The following is a 17757-nucleotide window of genomic DNA, read 5'->3' on the forward strand; positions in this document are numbered from 1 at the left end:
TTCTCCTGCCTGTAGACTTTGACCTTTGGTTCGCTTGAAACCTGCAGTCGCCCCTCACTCCCCGCACTCCCCCCACCCCACGCTTTGCCAGGGTCGATGATTTCAAAAGCAGATGGGAGAACCGGAGCAGGCTTGTAAGGGAAGCAGCTGGGAGGTCGCCCAAGCCCAGGGCCCACAATGGTGGCGGGGGGGGGGGGTTGTGGGGTGCTGTCGGAAGGTGGCGTGCTGATGCCAGGGGTTAAGAGGCAAGGCAGACACCCAACAGGGTGGGGATTGGGGGGGAGAGGCTCTTTCCTGCCCCTTGGTTGTCTCCTTGAGGAAAGATTGCAAACTGGGGGTGGGTGGGAGGTACATGTTTTATATTTCTCTGTATTGCTTTAAACATTTATACCACGACTTTCCGGGAAGGTCAGGCTGGCTTCCAGGCCACGGCATTTTAGGACCCCAAAACTAAACTCCAGGGGACACAAACTCCCCACAACGGGCACCCCACACATGCATTTGACCATTAATTCATAACATTCATCAATTAGCAATAACAGTCCATTCTTATACATTCTAAATATCAGAACAATGTCCCGGTGCCTGGTCCCAGCGGAATTTTTATTCAAGGCGCAATTAATAGCAATTAATAATTGTTAATGACAGTTCATTGTTATGTTATAGAAGAGTGGTGATGATTCTAATAATAATGATATAATATAATATGGTGATGATTTTCATGATAATGGCGTTGCCGATAATTAGGATAATTAAGTACCCTTCCTTCTTCTTCTTCTTCTTCTGAGCTACCCGGCTGCTATCCAGAGATCTGGAAGGCAACGTGTGATCCTAAACTGAGTCCCACCTTTATGGACCCACCTAAGGGGGGCTCTGTTTAGGATGGGGGAGCAAGGTCACCTTTTGAGTGGGGGGGGCTTAATTCAGAGTGAAGGGACGCCTGTGTTTCATAAGCAGAGGAGGGGAGGGCCTCCTCCCCCTCCCCAATTGAACTTGAAAAGGGAGAGGAGGGCAGCCAGGGAGGGGGGCAAGAAAGCAGACCGGCCTCTTCCAGGGCACCAGGAGTGAGTTGGCAAGCCTGGGAATGCCCCCCCCTCATCCCCAAGTTTGGTGTCGTGGTTAGGAGTGCGGACTTCTAATCTGGCATGGCAGGTTCGATTCTGCACTCCCCCACATGCAACCAGCTGGGTGACTTTGGGCTCGCCATGGCACTGATAAAGCTGTTCTGGATATCAGGGCTCTCTCAGCCTCCCCTCCCTCACAGGGTTTCTGTTGTGGGGAGAGGAAAGGGAAGGTGAATGGAAGCCACTTTGAGACTCCTTTGGGTAGAGAAAAGCGGCATATAAGAACCAACCCTTCTTCTTCTTCTTCCCTGACCCAAAAGTGAAGCCGAGAGAGTCCCGCCGACTCCTTCCCTCGGGGACCCTTTAGAAAAGCCAGGGGTGGGCAGGGGGGTCCCAAACACCTTTATTTGAAAACAAAACCAGGGAAGGGCTATCCCAGCACCCCCTCCAAAGTTCTCTCCCAGACATCTCCTCCGGCTAACCAGGGGTCTTCGGCCCCCTGCCCTTCCCGTTGCCCCCTCCCCAAACTCTGCCCTCCAAGGGAAGCGGCCCAGAGAGACCCCGTGGCGGCAAAGAGGGGGTGGGGGTGGGCGAGCTCTCAGCCTTCTGGAGTTGGCTTGGGAGGGGGGAGGGCTTGTCTCTTTTTTGGGGCCAAGAGAATGCCTGTGTGTGTGTGTGTGTGTGTGTGTGTGAGTGTGTGTGACTCTCTCTCTCTCTCTTTCTCTCTCTCTCCCTTTTCAACAAGGAAGCCGCGTGCGCCCACAACGCCGGGGGCCGGAATTAGAAGCCCCGGCGCAGATAAAACAGAGAGATTGTGATAATAAAAAAAGGAAAGAAAGTGGGGAAGGGGAGGGGGCGGGGGCGGGCGGGGGCTTGGAGGGAGGCTAGACCAGGCGAGGCGCGTCCCGAATGCGCGCCTTGTTCGTCTTATTATCAAGTTAATTAAAGGCAGCATCTGACAATGTCAGTCGCTGTAGAAAAAAGGATTTAAATGCAACGTCTCCCAGGACTGCGTGTCAAGGGCTGGTTTCTCTCTCCCTCTCTCTCTCCCCCCTCTCTGTGTTTTTCCTCTCTTCTTCTCCTTTTTCTTTTCCTTTCCTCTCCCTTCTTCTGCGGGGCGGGGGGGGGGGTCTCGGAGAACGGGGGTCTCGCCTGCGCTTGGAAAGGGGGACCGCAATCCGGCAACCAGAGAGAGAGAGACAGACAGAAGAAGAAGAAGAAGAGAAGCAATTATGAAAAGAGAAAGAAGAACATTTTTGATGTTGGCAATAATAAAAGAAGAGAGAGGAGAGGAGAGGAGGTCGGGGAGGGGGGGAGGACGGAGAAGGAGAGAAAAAAGAGGAAGGGGGGGGGTCCGCTCTCCTTTTGCGGGTTCAAAAGAGGGCGGGGGGAGATGCGCACAAAAAGATACCGGGGAAGGGCTGGAATCAAAGCCCCCCACCCTTGAAAGGTCGCTCTCAGACACTTGAGCAGAGATTCATCCCCCCCTTTCTTGTTTGGAAGCAAGGCAAGGATCCGGGAGACATCAGAGAGAGAGAGAGAGAGAGAGAGAGAGAGAGAGAGAGAGAGAGAGAGAGAGAGAGAGTCTCTTTTTTGGGTAGGGGGGGATTTCTTTCTCTCTCTCTCTCTCTCTCTCTCTTATTATATATTTATATCTCTCTGAAAAGCGCCCGGGCTGGTTGCTGACGCGGGGCTCGCTCCCGGAGGTCAAGTGACGGACGGCTTGTATGCTTCCCCATAATAATATTAATTAAACAATTTGCATGCTAATAAGGTAACAATTATCGGGGCTTCTGTTGAAAGAGTCGGGTTATTACAACACGCCAGTCGCGGGGCCAGAGGTCAGCGGAATGAGAGGCGAAGGAAATTTCGGCTCAAATTAACATTCTGACGGCTCCCAGGAAATGGGATAAATAAAGTCGAATTAATTCATTATAATAAAGAGAGGAGGAAGCGGGGGGGGGGTGGAGGAGGGAGAGGGGAGAGAAAGAGGGTGGGGGGCAGGGAGGGAGGGAAGGAAGGATAGGAAGACCCCCCCTCGTTTTTTTTTTTTTATTCTTCGCTGGATTGATTACCGTTCTGTATTCAAAAACACGTTCCTTTGGCATTTCTGTCCTGAAATCCGATAGAAAACGAGTCTTTTATTGCTCCAGGCAAAGGCGAGGGAGGGGGAGGGGGGAGAAGCCCCCACCCCCCCTGCTTCAGTGGCTGGCTACAGTTTACATTTAGTATTTATAGAGAAAGAAATTAAATTATGCTGAAAAGAGAAGCCCTTGGCCTCTCACCCCGGAATTAATACTAACCCCATCCCCATTCTCTCTCTCTCTCTCTCTCTCTCTCTCTCCCCCCCTGGCTTTTTTTTTGAGGGAGGGGGAGTTATAGGGCGAGGAGGCCTATATTCCAGTTCTCTTTTCCAGGGTAATAAACAGCTACCCCCTCCCCTCCAGCAGAAGTTTTTGGGGGAGACGACAAGACAAGGCGTTGGGCGCATTGTAGGCGATTCAATTCGGTTGTGTTTCGGAAAGGGAGGGCCATTCCGGATTGGGGGATCCGGATTCCGAGGCTTGAGTTCGGATGGCAGTTCAGGCTCGCTTCCCTTGACTCTTCCTCCGTGCGCCCCTCTTCTGCCCGTCCCCCCCTGAACTAAGCATTTGACCCTTCGGAAATGTTCCCCCCAGGATAATGCGCTTGGCTTGGCCCTGGGAAAGGAGAAAGTCAAAAGATTTAGGGCGTGCGCCCGACTTCCAGAAAAGAAATTTGCCTCCCGTGTGTGTCCCCCCCCTTCCAGATTCTGCCCAGGGTTTCTTTTAAGGAATCCAAACAAAGCTGCCCTCCTAAACCCAGCGCCGGCGCCATCCCAAAAGCGCTTTTCCAAAGAGCTCCAACTAAGACCACCGCTCTGGGGGCGCCGGAGCGAGCCCCACCCTAAGGGGTTGGGTGGACATTTCGGGGGTTTCCTTCCGAGGAGACGCGTTCCGACCGGCTGCCCCAACGAGAAGCCCGATCCCATTTGGAAGAGGCCTGGAGACGAGGCGGGGGGATTCCTCCCCAACCCCAAGGAAGAGCGCCCGGCCTTCGCTTGACCCGGCTTGGGACGCGCGGCAGCCCCGGCGCCACTAGGCCTTGCTGGCCGGACCCCTTCCCTCTCGGGCCGCGGGAGGGGCGCAGCGCGATCCACGGGCGTGCAACGGTGGCCCAGAAAGTCGCGCGCAAGGGCCTGCGAGAGGCGCGCTGCAGAGGGCGGCCAGGCCCGCGGCTTTGCGCCAGCGCCTACTCGGGAGGAAGCCGGAGACGGGCCACCCCTCGAGAGGTTCGCACTTCGGGCAAGGCGGCGGCTGCCTCTCGAGGAAGGCCAGGGAACAAGCCGAGCCTCGGAGCCGCCAAACCCCCTAGTCCCCCAACCAGTTTGGGCGAGGAGAATTCTTGGGGATCTCCCCTTCCAAGGTCTCCTTGCGGGAAGGGCGGCGCCGCCGGTGGGTGTGCCCTTGGCTCGGATCGGGGACTCCTTCAGAAGAGGCCATTCGGGTTTGGGCCGGGAGGCTCCGCTTGATTCGGCCTCAGCTTCTCTCTCCGCCAGCCTCTGGAGGCGGCTCGACAGAAGAGGCGCAGGCGGGCCGGGGAGCGCAGGCCGCATCCCGCCGAGGAGGCCCGCTGCCCTGGGAGTTGGGCCCAACCAAACCCGCCTCTTCCCGCAGCTCCGAGGCCGCCAGAGCTACTCGTGAGTCAAAGCGGCCGGACGGCCCTTTGGGGAGGACCCCAGGCGCCTCTCCTGGTCGTTTGAAGGAGGGAGGGGAGGTGTTTCTGTGTCCTCATTAGGACACGTGTCAACCTCTGACTCCACAAGCACACCAGGCCGTTGGGGTTAGAGCCGCTTTATGGGTGCGGTGGGGATGGGGAGTCACACCCATTCCCCTGTTCTCTTTGCACCAGGAAGGAGAAAGCCCCAGCCGCCCAGGGACGCATTCCCACGTAGCTGGACCCGCGCGTCGGTTCCCCCAGACCCGCGCGCGTCCGCACGGCGCTCGAGATGCGCGCGTGTCTTTCGCCTCCCCATAACTTGCTTTCCTTTCCCCCCCCCCTCCCCTCTCGCCTCCTTTCCTTCCTCTCTGCTAAATAGCCGGCCTTTTTAATTAGATACCCTCTGGCCTCGTTCATAATTTAATACGGGCTTTTCCATGGATCAATAGGGGGGACGCTGTTAATTATTATTTTGATTGATACGATCGGATGGGCGCCGGAGTGGGCGCCGGGCCCGCGCAGGAGGAGCGCGAGAAAAATATAATTTCTCTCCCCCCACCAGCCCCCACCCGCGCCCGGGGGTCTGCTCCCTCCCTGCTCTTTGGCGCGGCCGCTTCTCCACCTCTCCCCCCCTTAAAAAAAAAAGTCTTCTCTCTCTCTCCCTCCCCCCCCCACCCCCACCCTCCCAGCTCCGGAGAAGCCCCGAGAAGAGATGAAAAGGCTTGTAGTTTTAAATTCATTCTGACAGCTCAGGAAAGAGCGGATGATGAATCTCCTATTATTGGATCAGTCTATTTCCCGCTCAATGTATCCCTGTAATTGAAGCAACATCATTTTAAAGGTTCAGGGGACGTCGACGCTTTGCTGGTATAGACGGAAAGGGGGGGGGGGAGGAGAGAGGGGAGGGGGAGCGAGAGAAGACCCCGGCCAATGTTTTCTGGGGGGGGGAGCGGGTGGGGGTTTGGAAAATCTATTAGTGGTTTTGCCGAGCGCAACTCCGCGGTGGCTTTTTGGAGTCTTTAAAGAGGGGCTCCGTCAGGGCTCTCCAAGTTCTCCCCCCACTCCCGAGCCGGGCCTAGGCGGCCCCCCCTCCTGACCCCGGGGGGGGGCGGCTGGGAGTTCGGATCAAAGCCACCCCCTCCTCCTCCTCCTCCTCCCCCCTCTCTCCTCCTCCCCCCCCGCGCCGCGTGTTGTGACAACTCCGATCCCGTTTACGGAGGGTGGATGTCAGGTATATTTAGCAATCGATAGGGAAGGGGGGGGGGAAGGAAAAAGAAAAGGGAAGGGAAGCTGGCTCCCCCCCCCTCGCCAGCGCCGCCGCCCGGGCCCGTCTCTGACGTCAGGCGCGATTAAGGCTTCTTATTGGTCCCAAATTCCCCGGGCCCAAGCCTAATTATTGGGAGGCCCCCGATGGTGAGCGCGTTTAAGGCGGCCCGGCGCCCGGCGGCATGCGCCCTTCTTTACGCGCCGGCCGCCCGGCAGCTCCGCGGCTTCTCCCGGCCCGGCTGGTGCGCGGCTGCTGAGCCCCCCCCCCGCCCTCCCGGCCGCCGCCGCCGCCCTCCTCTGCCCCCCCCCCGTCCCCCGGTCCCATGATGGACAGCCGCATCCTGGAGCACCCCCATGCCCAGTTCGGCGGCATGGTGGGCTTCCCCTACCCCATCGGCCACCACCACGTCTACGAGCTGGCCGGCCACCAGCTCCAGGCCGCCGCTGCCGCCGCCGCCGCCGCCTCGGTGCCCTTCTCCATCGACGGATTACTCAACGGCTCCTGCGCCGCCGCCTCGGTGGTCAACCCCACCCCGCTGCTGCCCTCGGCCTGCGGGGACACCCAGCCCTTCAAGCTCGCCGGTAAGAGGCCCGGACGGCCGGGCCTTCGCGCCCCCGGGGCCCCAAGGAGTGCGGGGAGGGGTGGGCTGGGGGGCGGAGTGGGGGGGGGGGAGAGGCTGGACCTTCCCCCAAACCGGGAGGTCCCCTTATGCCGCCAAGATTGGGGAGGGGAGGCACCTGCGGGCCTCCCTCTCCCCCCGGCTCCTTTCTGGGGTCGCGGAGCTCTTCTCGGGAAGGCGAGTCTCTGCTGTGACGATTATTGGGGTTCCCGCAGACAAAGCGTCCCGCCGGATCCCGGGGACCCCTGGGTTTGAGCCACGATCGGGGGAGGGGGCTGGAGCGGGGGGGGGGGGGTTTGAGAGGAAGGGTGTCTTGCCTCTTCGGTCTGTTGACGTCTCTATTTCCCCCCAAAAAACCCTTTGGCACGGCGAGGATTTGAGAAGGAACCGGCGATTCTTCTAGCAGCCGGAAAGCTGCTTTTTGGATCCCGCCAGGATCTCTCTCCGCCCCCCCCCCCCCGTTCTCTGCCAGAAGCCAAACGGGGTCTTTCCTCCACCTTGGTGAAATTCTGGCTTGGGCGGGAGGGGTTGGGTTCGGCCGCAGAGGGCGTGGAGAGAGACCCGAGAGGCGAATTTTGAGGCCTTGGGAAATTGCAGGGTCTGGGGGTCGCCAGGGCCCCCCCGTGGCCCATCCTGGGGACAAATCGACCACTGGGGGGGACTAAATTAAAAACCCAGAGCCTTTCCCCGTTTTTGTCCCGAGATTTCAGGCCCACGCAGAGGCCTGGAAGGGAGTGCTTAGAGCTGTCCAAAATGAGTCCCTGGACCCGGCAGACGGGGATTGAGCTCGGGGAAATGTGATTCTTATGAACCTTTCTAAAAAAAGGAGACCAGGCAGCCCCGAAACTCGAAATTTGGCTCTCGCCGCTGCCCCCGACAAAAGCTGCTAAGGAGGCTGCGACGCACGGCCAAAAGAAAAGTCTGGGAAAGTTTTGCTCATTTAAAAAAAACAATATTTTACCCAGCGGGTCAAGCCATTCTTTCCGCCTCCCCAAGGGCTTAAGGGACGGTTCGTGGGCGTCAGGAGGACGGTACGAGGGGAGCAAAGAGGTAGCAACGCGCGGGCTCTTGCTCCGGAGGGGCTGAATTCGGAGCGCGCCTCGGTTGCTTCCTGACCCGCTTTGCTGGCCTTTTCAGACTCGGGCGACCCGGACAAGGAAAGCCCCGGGTGCAAACGACGCCGGACGCGGACCAATTTCACCGGCTGGCAGCTGGAAGAGCTGGAGAAGGCCTTTAACGAGAGTCACTACCCGGACGTGTTCATGAGGGAAGCGCTGGCCCTGCGCCTCGACCTGGTCGAATCCAGAGTGCAGGTACAGCACACCTCGCCGGGAGAGGCCCACCTGCCGTCGCTCTCCCGCCCCCTCCGCCCCACCGCGGCCGCCTTGGAGCTCAAGGGGACGATCCCGGCCGCCGTTCGGCCTTTCCAAAATCGCTCCCTTCTGGGCAAGAGCGCGGGGGCCTGAACGCGGCCTGTCTTTCTGCGGGAGCAGTGTGCGCGTTTGACCCAAATTCACTTTTGGAGAGGGGGGGGGGGGAGAAGGAGAGCGAGAGAGAATTAGAAGCCTCTCCCATCCTGGAAACCCAAGGCGGCCGCGAAGCGGTGTAAACCGGGGGGGGGGCGGGTTTGTGCCAGGCGATTCGCCTTCCTTTTAATTTCTCTCGGTGGGGGAGAATGTTAAAAACCCCGATCTTTTGGTATCAAGTGCCGGCGCGTGCGGCTCCGTCTCTCCCTCCCTCCTCCCTCTCGCCTCCCCCACCCCACCCCTCCAAACTCCTAAAAAAAAAACCCAATCCGTGGGCCCTCGAGGCGGAATTGGAAACGCGGCGGCGACTTTCGGTTAAATAGAAGCCGTGCGCTTGCCCCCCCCAGGACTGGAAAGGAGATTTTTTGGGGGGGGGGTCTTTTAAAGTGTGAATGGAGCTCGTGGCTGGGTTGGGAGGGGGTGGTGTGACCACACGAAGAAAGCTTGGTGACCTTGGCCGGCGCCTCCGCCGAACGAGACCGCAAATTCCCGAGGCTTGCTTGGGTTTCTCTCGCTTTTCCCTTGGGGGGTTGGGGTGGTCGCGGCCATCCCCCCCTCCCCCGCTTCTAGAAAATGTATTAAACTCCCGGGACGGTTTCCCTTAATTCCGAATTCGCAGGGAGGGTGGTGGGGAGCGCCACGAAAAACTGGAGGCGGATAATAATGATAACCCCTTGCGAAAGACCGGCCTCTCCGTCGGGAACGCCTTAAAAAGCCGGGAAATCTATATAGTTATTTGTCGCAAGGGCTAACAGCGTCGGCGCCCCCCCTCCCGGCCTTTCTTTCAAAGGTGCGCTCGCAAAATGCGGCCGAGATTTCTCCCTTCCTCCTCTCCCGCCGCCTCCCCCTCCTTTCCCGACCGCCTCTGTTTCTAAATCCCTTTATCCAATTTGTTCGGAGGCGAGTGAAGGAAGTCAAGACCCCGCGGCTCCTCTCCCCGCTTTAATACAGTAATGAGAAATTCTGGCTGACATGAACGGAGGCAATAAGGCCTGAAAGCTTGGAGGCCCGGGGAGGGCGCGATTTGAACCCAGGACTTCCCCCCTTTTGGCCTCTTCCCCCCCTTTTCCAGTCCCACTTTTCCAACTAAAAATTAAGAAGGGTCGTCCGGCACCCCCGACTCCATGAAAAATTGGTCCACCGTTTGTCTCCCAAGAAACTTGATTTAAAAACAAATAAAAATAAAAGACTGATATTTGGGGTTTCTGCGGCTGGGGGAAAGGAAAAGAGAGGGGTCCGGAGGGGGGTGGGGCGGAGGAAAATAAAAACAAACCCTCCCCAACCCCCAGCTTTCGGGAACTTGAGGAGACGTGGATTTTGGAGACTCCGTGTTGGTGTTTTCGGTCTCGGCCGGTCTTTGCTCAGCACGCTTCTTGCGAAGGACTATACCTTCGGGGTCTATTCGACGGTGTGTGTGCGTGTGTGTTTATGTGCCTGGTGCCCCCCCCCCACCTTTCGCCCCTCGGTGGGTGCGGAGAGGGGATGTCGCTTCGCCCGCGTGTGGGGTCCCGGTTCGCCTTCCGACGGCGCCTTCGGGCAATTTCGCGCCGGCTTCTTAGGCGTTTCCTTTCTCTCGCCAGGCCCCGGTGCAAATTTGCCCAGGGATGTTGCCTTGTTTTTTTGGGGGGGCGGCGAGGGAGAGAAGGAGGCTCCCCCCAACCTTTGTTCCCTTCTCTCCTGCTCCGAGGCGCCGGGCCGCGCACGCATCCCTCGCCCTTCGCCTCTCCAAGGCGAAAAGGAGGCGAGGCGAAGAATTGTCGCTGCCGCTTCTCTCTGTGTGCCCCCGACCCCTGGCCCGCACCTGGGGAGCCAGCCCCCGCGCAATAAGGAATAAGTGGCCCGACTTCCGAGGAGACCGCCTCCGGCTCGCTCGCTCGGGGGTCTTTCCGAGAAGCGCAGAGGTGGCCGCGGCGCCCCGTGGCCATCTGTCTGCGAAAATCCGTGTTTAAAAATCATTTTAGAAACCAACCAGCCCGGGCGAAGGGGGGCTTAAGCAATAGATACCCCCCCCCCCCCAGCGCGCTGGCCGAATACCCAGCGGGCGTTTGTCAGGAGGCCGAGCGCCAAACCTTGGCGGTGCGGGAGGGACATCTCAATCCGAAGGTCAGGGCGCCGGTGTCAGGGCGCGTAAGATTTGGAGAGGTGACTCTGGCAAGCGGGGAGGGCCCTGGCCGCCCGCCGCCCGCTCCAAAGCCCCACTGGCACCCCCCAGTCCCCCTCCCGGGATCGCCTCCGGGTCCCCCTTCGCGGCGCGCTTCTCTTCCCTTTTGGAAAGGCGCGCCGGGGCGGCCGGGAGAGGTCCGCCTCGGTGCTCCAAGAGGGGTCCCGGGCCAGGGGCGCGGGGCAGAGGCGGGGCGGGGGGTTGGCTCCCGGCTCCGGCCCGGCGCTTCCTCGGGGCGGCCGCGGGCCCGCCTCTTAACGGCTTCTCGTTCTCCGGTGTGTAGGTGTGGTTCCAAAACCGGCGGGCCAAGTGGCGCAAGAAAGAGAACACCAAGAAGGGGCCCGGCCGGCCGGCGCACAACTCCCACCCGACCACGTGCAGCGGGGAGCCCATGGACCCCGAGGAGATCGCGCGCAAGGAGCTGGAGAAGATGGCCAAGAAGAAGCGCAAGCACGAGAAGAAGCTGCTCAAGAGCCAGGCGCGCGGCCTCCACTCGCCCAGCGGCCTCTCCGTCAACAGCAGCACGCAGAGCTCCGACAGCGACGGCGGCGGCGGCGGAGGCCTCTCCCCGGACCCGCCCGACGCCTGCAGGGGCCCCGACGCGCCCGCCACCGCCTTCTTCCCCGCCAGCCGCGGCGGAGGCGGCGGCTGCAGCAGCACCTGCCCGGCGCAGGAGGCGTCGCCGTCGTCGGGCTGCGAGGGCGCGGCGATGGCGATGGCGGTGGCGTCGTCGTCGTCGTCGTCGTCGGTGGCGTCGCGGGTCCCCGCCTGCCCCAAGCCGAGCCCGTTCAGCGTGGAGAGCCTCCTGTCGGACTCCCCGCCGCGCCGGAAAGCGGCGCCGCTGGACTTCGCGCCCGCGCTGGCGCCCTGCGCCCCGACGGCGCGGCCGCTCATCGGCAAGGGCCACTTCTTGCTCTACCCCATCACGCAGCCGCTGGGCTTCCTCGTCCCGCAGACGGCGCTCAAGAGCCCGCCGGGCCCGGAGCCGCCCCCGCGGGGCTCCCCGCTGCCCGCCGCCAACCCCAGCCCGGACCCAGCGCCCCCCAAGAGCAGCACCACGGCCGCCATCTCCGACCCCTCGCCCCCCGCCTCGCCCCCCGGCGCCGCCCAACCAAAGTCCCCCCTGCGCCTCCCGGCCCCGGCGAAAGACTCCTGCGCGCCCAGAGACGAGCCCGGCTGCCCGCCCGAGACCAGCAATTTAGACTGTGAAGAAGTGGACATGGAGTAGGCCCCGCCGGGCTGGGCTGGGCTGGGCTGGGCTGGGGCAGAGAGGGTGGGCGTCACTACAGACTGGACTCCTGGGGGCGGTGGGGGGGGCGATTAACCGGCCGACCCCAACCTCTGGACAGCCCCAAAGTTCTCCCCCCTTCCCCGCCCAGAGTTCTGTTTTATGACATATATATATTTTTGGAGGCCAAGCGACCCCTCTTTCTTTGACCCTCCCCTCCTTACCATACACCCCCCCCTTCAAAACTCGACCCGTTTAAAAATCAGGTGATTAAACAGATTAGCTCCCCCCCCCGTTTCCTTTTTGTTCCTTTAAAAACCAACAACCCCCAAAAGAAACCAACCGGGAGGGACTCGGGGGCAAGGGGGCGTCTCGGGCGAGGGGGGCGGGCGGCGGCGGCGGAGAACGAGGCCTCGGACTGTCAGAAAACAGACCCCCCCCTCCCGACAGCGAAAGACACAACACTAACTCCTCAGACCTTGTGAAATGCAAAAATGTTTAAAGATATTTATATATGTAATTTTTTAAAGAAAAAAAAAAACCGAAATAAAAAACCTCTTTAAAAAAACAAACAAAAAAACCCACACCAAACCAGCCTGGTTTTTCCACCCCTCCCGTCTCCCCCCTGGACGCCTTTGGAGAAAAAAAAATTAGGAGAAAAATGGCTAAAAAGCAACCTCACCCCCCCCTCCCTCCGAAAAGAAATTCCGTGGGCGTTTCGCTGTGTGTTTCTTGCTTAACAAAACATATTCCTTTAATCGCCGCCTTTCCCCCTTCCTGCCTCTCTCTCTCTCCTTCTCCTTCTGTCTCCCCCACCCCCCCTCGCCCCCTCCCCACGACGAGGTGAGCGGCCGGGGGCGAGGCGGGACCGGGCGGCTCCTGGTGAGTTTTGATATGAAAGTAATTATTTTTCCCGGTGGCTGCGTGCCCGGGTTCGGTTTCCTCGCCCAAAGGGTTATTATACATTACCGATTTTCGAGTGATATGAAATCACATAAACTCCCTACAATAATAGAATTAGCATGAAAGGCTGGGGTGTCAAATTGAAATTGGAAAATAATAGCCTCGGCGGCCGGGGGGATGTGGGCGCGCATATTGGAGCCGGAGACGGGGAAGGCGTGGGGCGGCATTTTCATGAGGGGGCCGCCCCCCCCAACACACACACACACACGCCCCCTCCCCCCCTCCCTCCTCCCCCCTCCCCTCCCTCCCTTATGCCTCCCCCTCCCCCCCCCGTCCCCCCTCTTTGTCAGCCCTCTTGTAGCCGGCTATATTAAGATAGATGTCCAATGATATCTTTCATTGTTCTGTCGCTTATATGGATGTTGCCGTCTTATCAGACGATTGATCATATGTCGGGTATAATAGGACAGCCGCGGCAAATGCTCCCTCCCTCCCTCCTCCTCCCCCTCCTCCCACCGCCCTCCCTCCCTCCCGCTTTTTAATACAAAAGGCGATCGCATTTGTTCTAATAGGGTAGGGGGCCCTCGGGGAGCCCTTGGGGGCTGCGAGACACCTGCCCCCGAAGATATATGAGCAAACTGGGCGAGGGATTTGGGGAGAGAGGCAGGGGGAACTCCGAGGAAGAGGCCACGCCGCCCCCCTCCCTCCCTCCCTCCCTCGCCCCCAAATCTATAGACGTGGGGATAGATATTTATAGGGAGTCTCTCGGCCGCCTTGAAATCTGCAGCGTCGAATCCCCCAGAAATCGCCTTGCCAATTATTAAAGCCATTAATTCTGGCGAGGCTGTGCGGCGGCGGCGGCGGCGGAATGATGTTTACAGCCTCTTTAAATATCTCTGATCCCTCCTGGTCATCGGGCCTATATTTGCAAATAAATTGAATATAATCAGAAGGACGGCAGCGGCTCCCTCTCCCTCCCTCTCTCTCTCTCTCCCCCCCCCCCCCCCACGCCACCCCGCTGCAAATGAATTCCCGAGCCCCGGTTCCTTTAATAATATTTACATAATTTTCGCTCAGTGACTCTGATATTTGCTCTCTCGGAGACCGGGCTTAGCGAGGTGGGCGTGTGGAAATAATTAGATCAAAAGGACGGGGTGGTGGTGGTGGAGGAGGAGGTGGAGAACAACCACCGGAGGGGAAGGAGAAATCTCTTTTTTTGTTGAGGGGGGACGCGATCCGCGGGGAAGTTTCCTTGCGCGAACCCCAAACTCCTTGCGCATGGGAAAGTTCGTCTTTATGAGCCCGGAGAGTCGCCGCCGCCTTCCCCCGCGCTCCATTTAACTCCTCCGCCTAATTAAAAGTGGTCAGAAAGTCGCCCGAGCTCCTTTTTATATTGGGGGGGGGGGGAAGAGTATAACTTGGAGGCTGTTTGAACAGAGCGCAGGGGACCCCCCGGGTCTTTGCAGGGGACCCAGGTTGGAGACCCCCCCTTCCAAATCTGAAATTGGCAGGGGCGGCCCCTTTGTCTCCCCTCCCACCTCCAAAGCGGCCTCCCTCCCCCCCGGGCGCCCTCCTCGGCGGCGGCGTGTTTAAAATGTCATTTGCCCTTATGAAACCCCGAGCAGAAAATCGTGCGTAAAAATGTTGGTTATTTTATCGAGAGGTGAGCGATTTGTCTGGCGGCGATAAAATCGCCTCCCTTCCTCTTTCTCTCTCTCCCCCCCCCCCCCCACAACCCCCTTTCTTCAATTTTCAGCTGTTCATTTGGGTGGCTGAAGGGGAGGGAAGAAGACTTTGGAAAGGGGGGGGGGGAGAAAGAGAGAGAGAGAGAGAGAGAGAGAGAGAGAGAGAAAGGGGAGAAGGGCGACTCATGTATAATGGATGCGGGGAGAATCGCCGCCCGCACACTCGTGTCCTTAAGGTGAAATTACTGATTTACTTAAGCAGTTTAGAGGGCTCCCCCCTCCTCCCGCCCCCTCCTCCCCGCGCCGCCCCCCCTCGCCCAGCCCCCCCCTCCAAAAGCAGCAGGCTGTGCGAATCTAGACAAACTATCAATCGATCTGATCCCGGGCCGCCTGCAGGAGCCCGCCTTCGCCCATGAATCATACTTTATGAATTCAATTTCTACCAGGAGAAATTTTCAATTTGAACGGCGGATCATTATGGGAGAGTGTAAATTGTTTTTGCTCTATTATGCATCGGACGCGATCATTTTTCTTTCTAATTACGGAGGTGTCAGGTCGGCCTGCCATGCAGGAGCTGATTTTCAATTTAACTGATCATCATACATTCATTTCCCCATTTGATAAATCTGCGAGGGAGACGGCCGCGCCATGCCCGGAATATTAACAGAGGCGCCGCCGAGCGCCGCCGTAATGGGGGGAGCGCGTCTGCGGCAATAAGCGCAGATCAGCTAGCTAATTTAGCGCCTTCTGAGCCCCCCCAGCTCCATTTCTCATTTCCAATTCTCCGAGGAGAGGGGAGGGCGGGCTTGGGGAGGGGGAGGGGGGAAACCCACCCAGCCCAAAGGCACAGAAACGCCTGGCGCTCTCTCTCTCTCTCCCTCTCTCTGTCCCCCCCTCTCCCCAACAGCCAAGAAACGAAAGCTGGTTTGGAGAGGGGGGGGGGAAGAGGCAGCATGGAGAGGAGGGAGGGCGGGGTGGGGTGGTGGGTGGTGGGTGGGGAGAAGAGGCGCCCCCCCCCTTTCCCAAACGCTTGTTTTCTATTACACAACTTCCAGATTAGGATATCAAGCTTAATTAATGCTAATTGAGTTCTCCAATACGTGTTATTTTTATTTAATAGAAACAAATTTGCTCAATTAATTATCCGGCGTAATTTTCAAGAGCCTCGTTTCGCGAAGGCTTCGAGCTCTTATATGATTTTATTTTATTTTTTTTTTCCCCTTTCCTTTTTCTCCCTCCCTCCCCCCCCTCCCGGAATAAACGACCCGAAGCAAAGAAAGAAGCTTTCTTGGGGGGGGGGGGGGGAGGAGATTTGTAGTTCTGGCTGCGGAGACTTTTTTGGGGGGGCTAGAGTGGAGCACCGGCTTTCCTTGGCTTGGGCCCACCTTCTGCGAGGGGGCCTGTGTGGGGCTGACGTGGCGGAGGGGTTGCCCAAGGGCAGGGATCGCTCCCCCGTCTCTGCCCCGGGGTACGTTCGCTTCTGGCCTCGCAGGGCTTTTTGGGGGGCGCAAAGCCGAGGGCGGGGGCGGGGTGGGGGCACCCCTCCTCTGGCCTGTGTGTATGTGTCTGTGGGGGGGGGGGGGCTGCGAGGTCTTCTTCGCCATCCTCGCCAAATCCTCGCCGTCTTGCAAAAAGCGCGTCTCGGCGGAGGCGGCTTGACTCCTGTTGAGGAATCGGTTCTGCGCGGGGGTGCGCGTGTGGACGCGGACTTGGGGGTGGGGGGAGAGGGGGAGGAGGAGGAGGAGGAGGAGGAAGGGAGGGGGGCCGGTGTGGGGGGGGGGAGGGAAGGTCCCAGCCTCCTCCGCTGATTTATTTTTAACCCGAGGAAGTACACGGCTCTGACAGTTTGGATAAATTAGCCAAGCTCCGCGGCCTCCTAATGAGAGGATATTATTTCACTGCCTCGCAAAGGGCGTGAAGAATGAGAGCGGCTCCATCCAGAGGTGTCGGATCGATTCACGAGCGGGGTGTAAATTATACACAACTAAAGAGCCGGGCGGCGGCGGCGGCCGGCCCTCCCTGCGCCCGGGAGGAGAAAGCCCCTCTGAAACAAAGCGGGCCAGGCGGGCCCGGCCCCCCATCTCTGCCCCCCGACCCAAACCGGGGCCCAAAAGGCGGGCAGAAGGAGGCTGGAGGATCTCCCGGTTGGGGGGGGGGTCTCTAGTTCAAGCCACACTAACAAAAACTGGTCTCCAAAACACTTTGGAATGATCTTCAAAGATCTGGGGCGTCAGGTTGGCACCCCTGCCCCCCCCCAATTATTTTTTTTGGGGGGTGGGGGAGAAAGATCCATGCCCTGCTTCGCCAGGCGTAGTGTAGCGGCGGGAGCTGTCAGAAGTCTCCCCCGCGCACGCCCCCCTCCCCCAAATCTCCATTTAGGACTAGAGAGCTGTTGGTAATTATATAATTTAAAATCCATTTAACACTCGCTAGCCCGACAGTAAATATATGCATATTGCTAATAAGATTTGCACAATTACGCCGGTCAAACACAGGGAAGTGTTTACCGCCTTTCCAAATAATAAATATTAAAATAATATATATATATTTTTAAAAATAGATCCCCCACCCCCAGTAGCTTGTTCGTTCCTTTGCTATGCTGGGGGGTGGGTGGGGGTGGGTGGGGGGTACAGGTGGGGTGGGAGACAGCAGATAGAAATATAGGGGATGGGGTGTTTGTGTGTGGGGGGGTCCAACCCTGCGCCTGAAATTGGGAGTCTTGCTTGATACCCTGAGGGGGGAAAGAGATAATCAAATATTTGCCGCGCAAGTTAATAAAATACGATTATCAGATAATCCGTTGCTAGCAAAGCTATTTGTCTAGTTAACAGATGATTATAAAAAAGAAGGGGGGAGAGAGAGAGGGGGTGAGGGGGGAGAGGAACAAGCTCTCCTCTAAAATCAGCCCCCCCCCCCAGCAATCCTTTTGAGGGGTTAGGACTGAAATATTAGCAACCTTCAAATGTTTAATAACTTGGCCTCTTTTGCTGCCTGGCAAACGCATGTCTGAAGCTCACGTGTCATAACAAAAAGCAGGAGGGTTTGTGTGTGTTTGTGGGAGGGCTGGGGCAGGTGGGGGGGGGGGAGAAAACCGTGCCATAAACCGGGTGGGTGGTTTGCAAGGAATCTTTCCTTTTTTTGCTCGGCGTCAAACGCGTGGAATTGTCTCGTGTGAACACTGGTGAACACAGCAGCGGAGTAACGCTCAGGTTCCCTTCCCAACGGCGCTGCGAAGAACCCAGTTTAAAGTCCAAACTTGGTGTGTGGGTTTGAGCATTTGGACCTTTGTGCCCCTGCCTGGGTGGATTTGGGAAGGACACACCGTGGCCGTGGGGCTGGACAGGGCCAGGGGGAAAGAGGCCGGGTTTGGGTTGGAGAAAAGTGTCCCAAATAGGACGAGACACCCCCCCCCCCCACCCACACACACACCCCGTGAAAAAATCACGGCCAGCCCCAAAGAACCCGAATTAAAAGATGTTTCAGGCCCCTTTCTAAAAAAGACCTTTCCATTCACCTAGGCCCAAAACTGTGAAACGGGAGAGGAGGCCCCCAATAAAAGGGGACCC

At 58.6% G+C, this 17757-nt stretch overlaps 1 protein-coding gene across 1 annotated transcript; it reads left to right on the plus strand.

Moving 5' to 3' along the window:
* Positions 1 to 6184: 6184 nt before the first annotated feature.
* UNCX (UNC homeobox) lies at positions 6185 to 12718 on the plus strand. The gene is made up of 3 exons (XM_077316886.1): positions 6185 to 6650; positions 7826 to 8001; positions 10659 to 12718. Exons 1-3 carry the CDS (start codon positions 6392 to 6394, stop codon positions 11601 to 11603), a joined length of 1380 nt encoding a protein of 459 aa, XP_077173001.1. The 5' UTR covers positions 6185 to 6391; the 3' UTR covers positions 11604 to 12718.
* The last annotated feature ends 5039 nt before the right edge of the window (positions 12719 to 17757 follow it).

Source organism: Paroedura picta, chromosome 17 (genome assembly GCF_049243985.1).
Source record: "Paroedura picta isolate Pp20150507F chromosome 17, Ppicta_v3.0, whole genome shotgun sequence".
NCBI lineage: Eukaryota > Metazoa > Chordata > Lepidosauria > Squamata > Gekkonidae > Paroedura > Paroedura picta.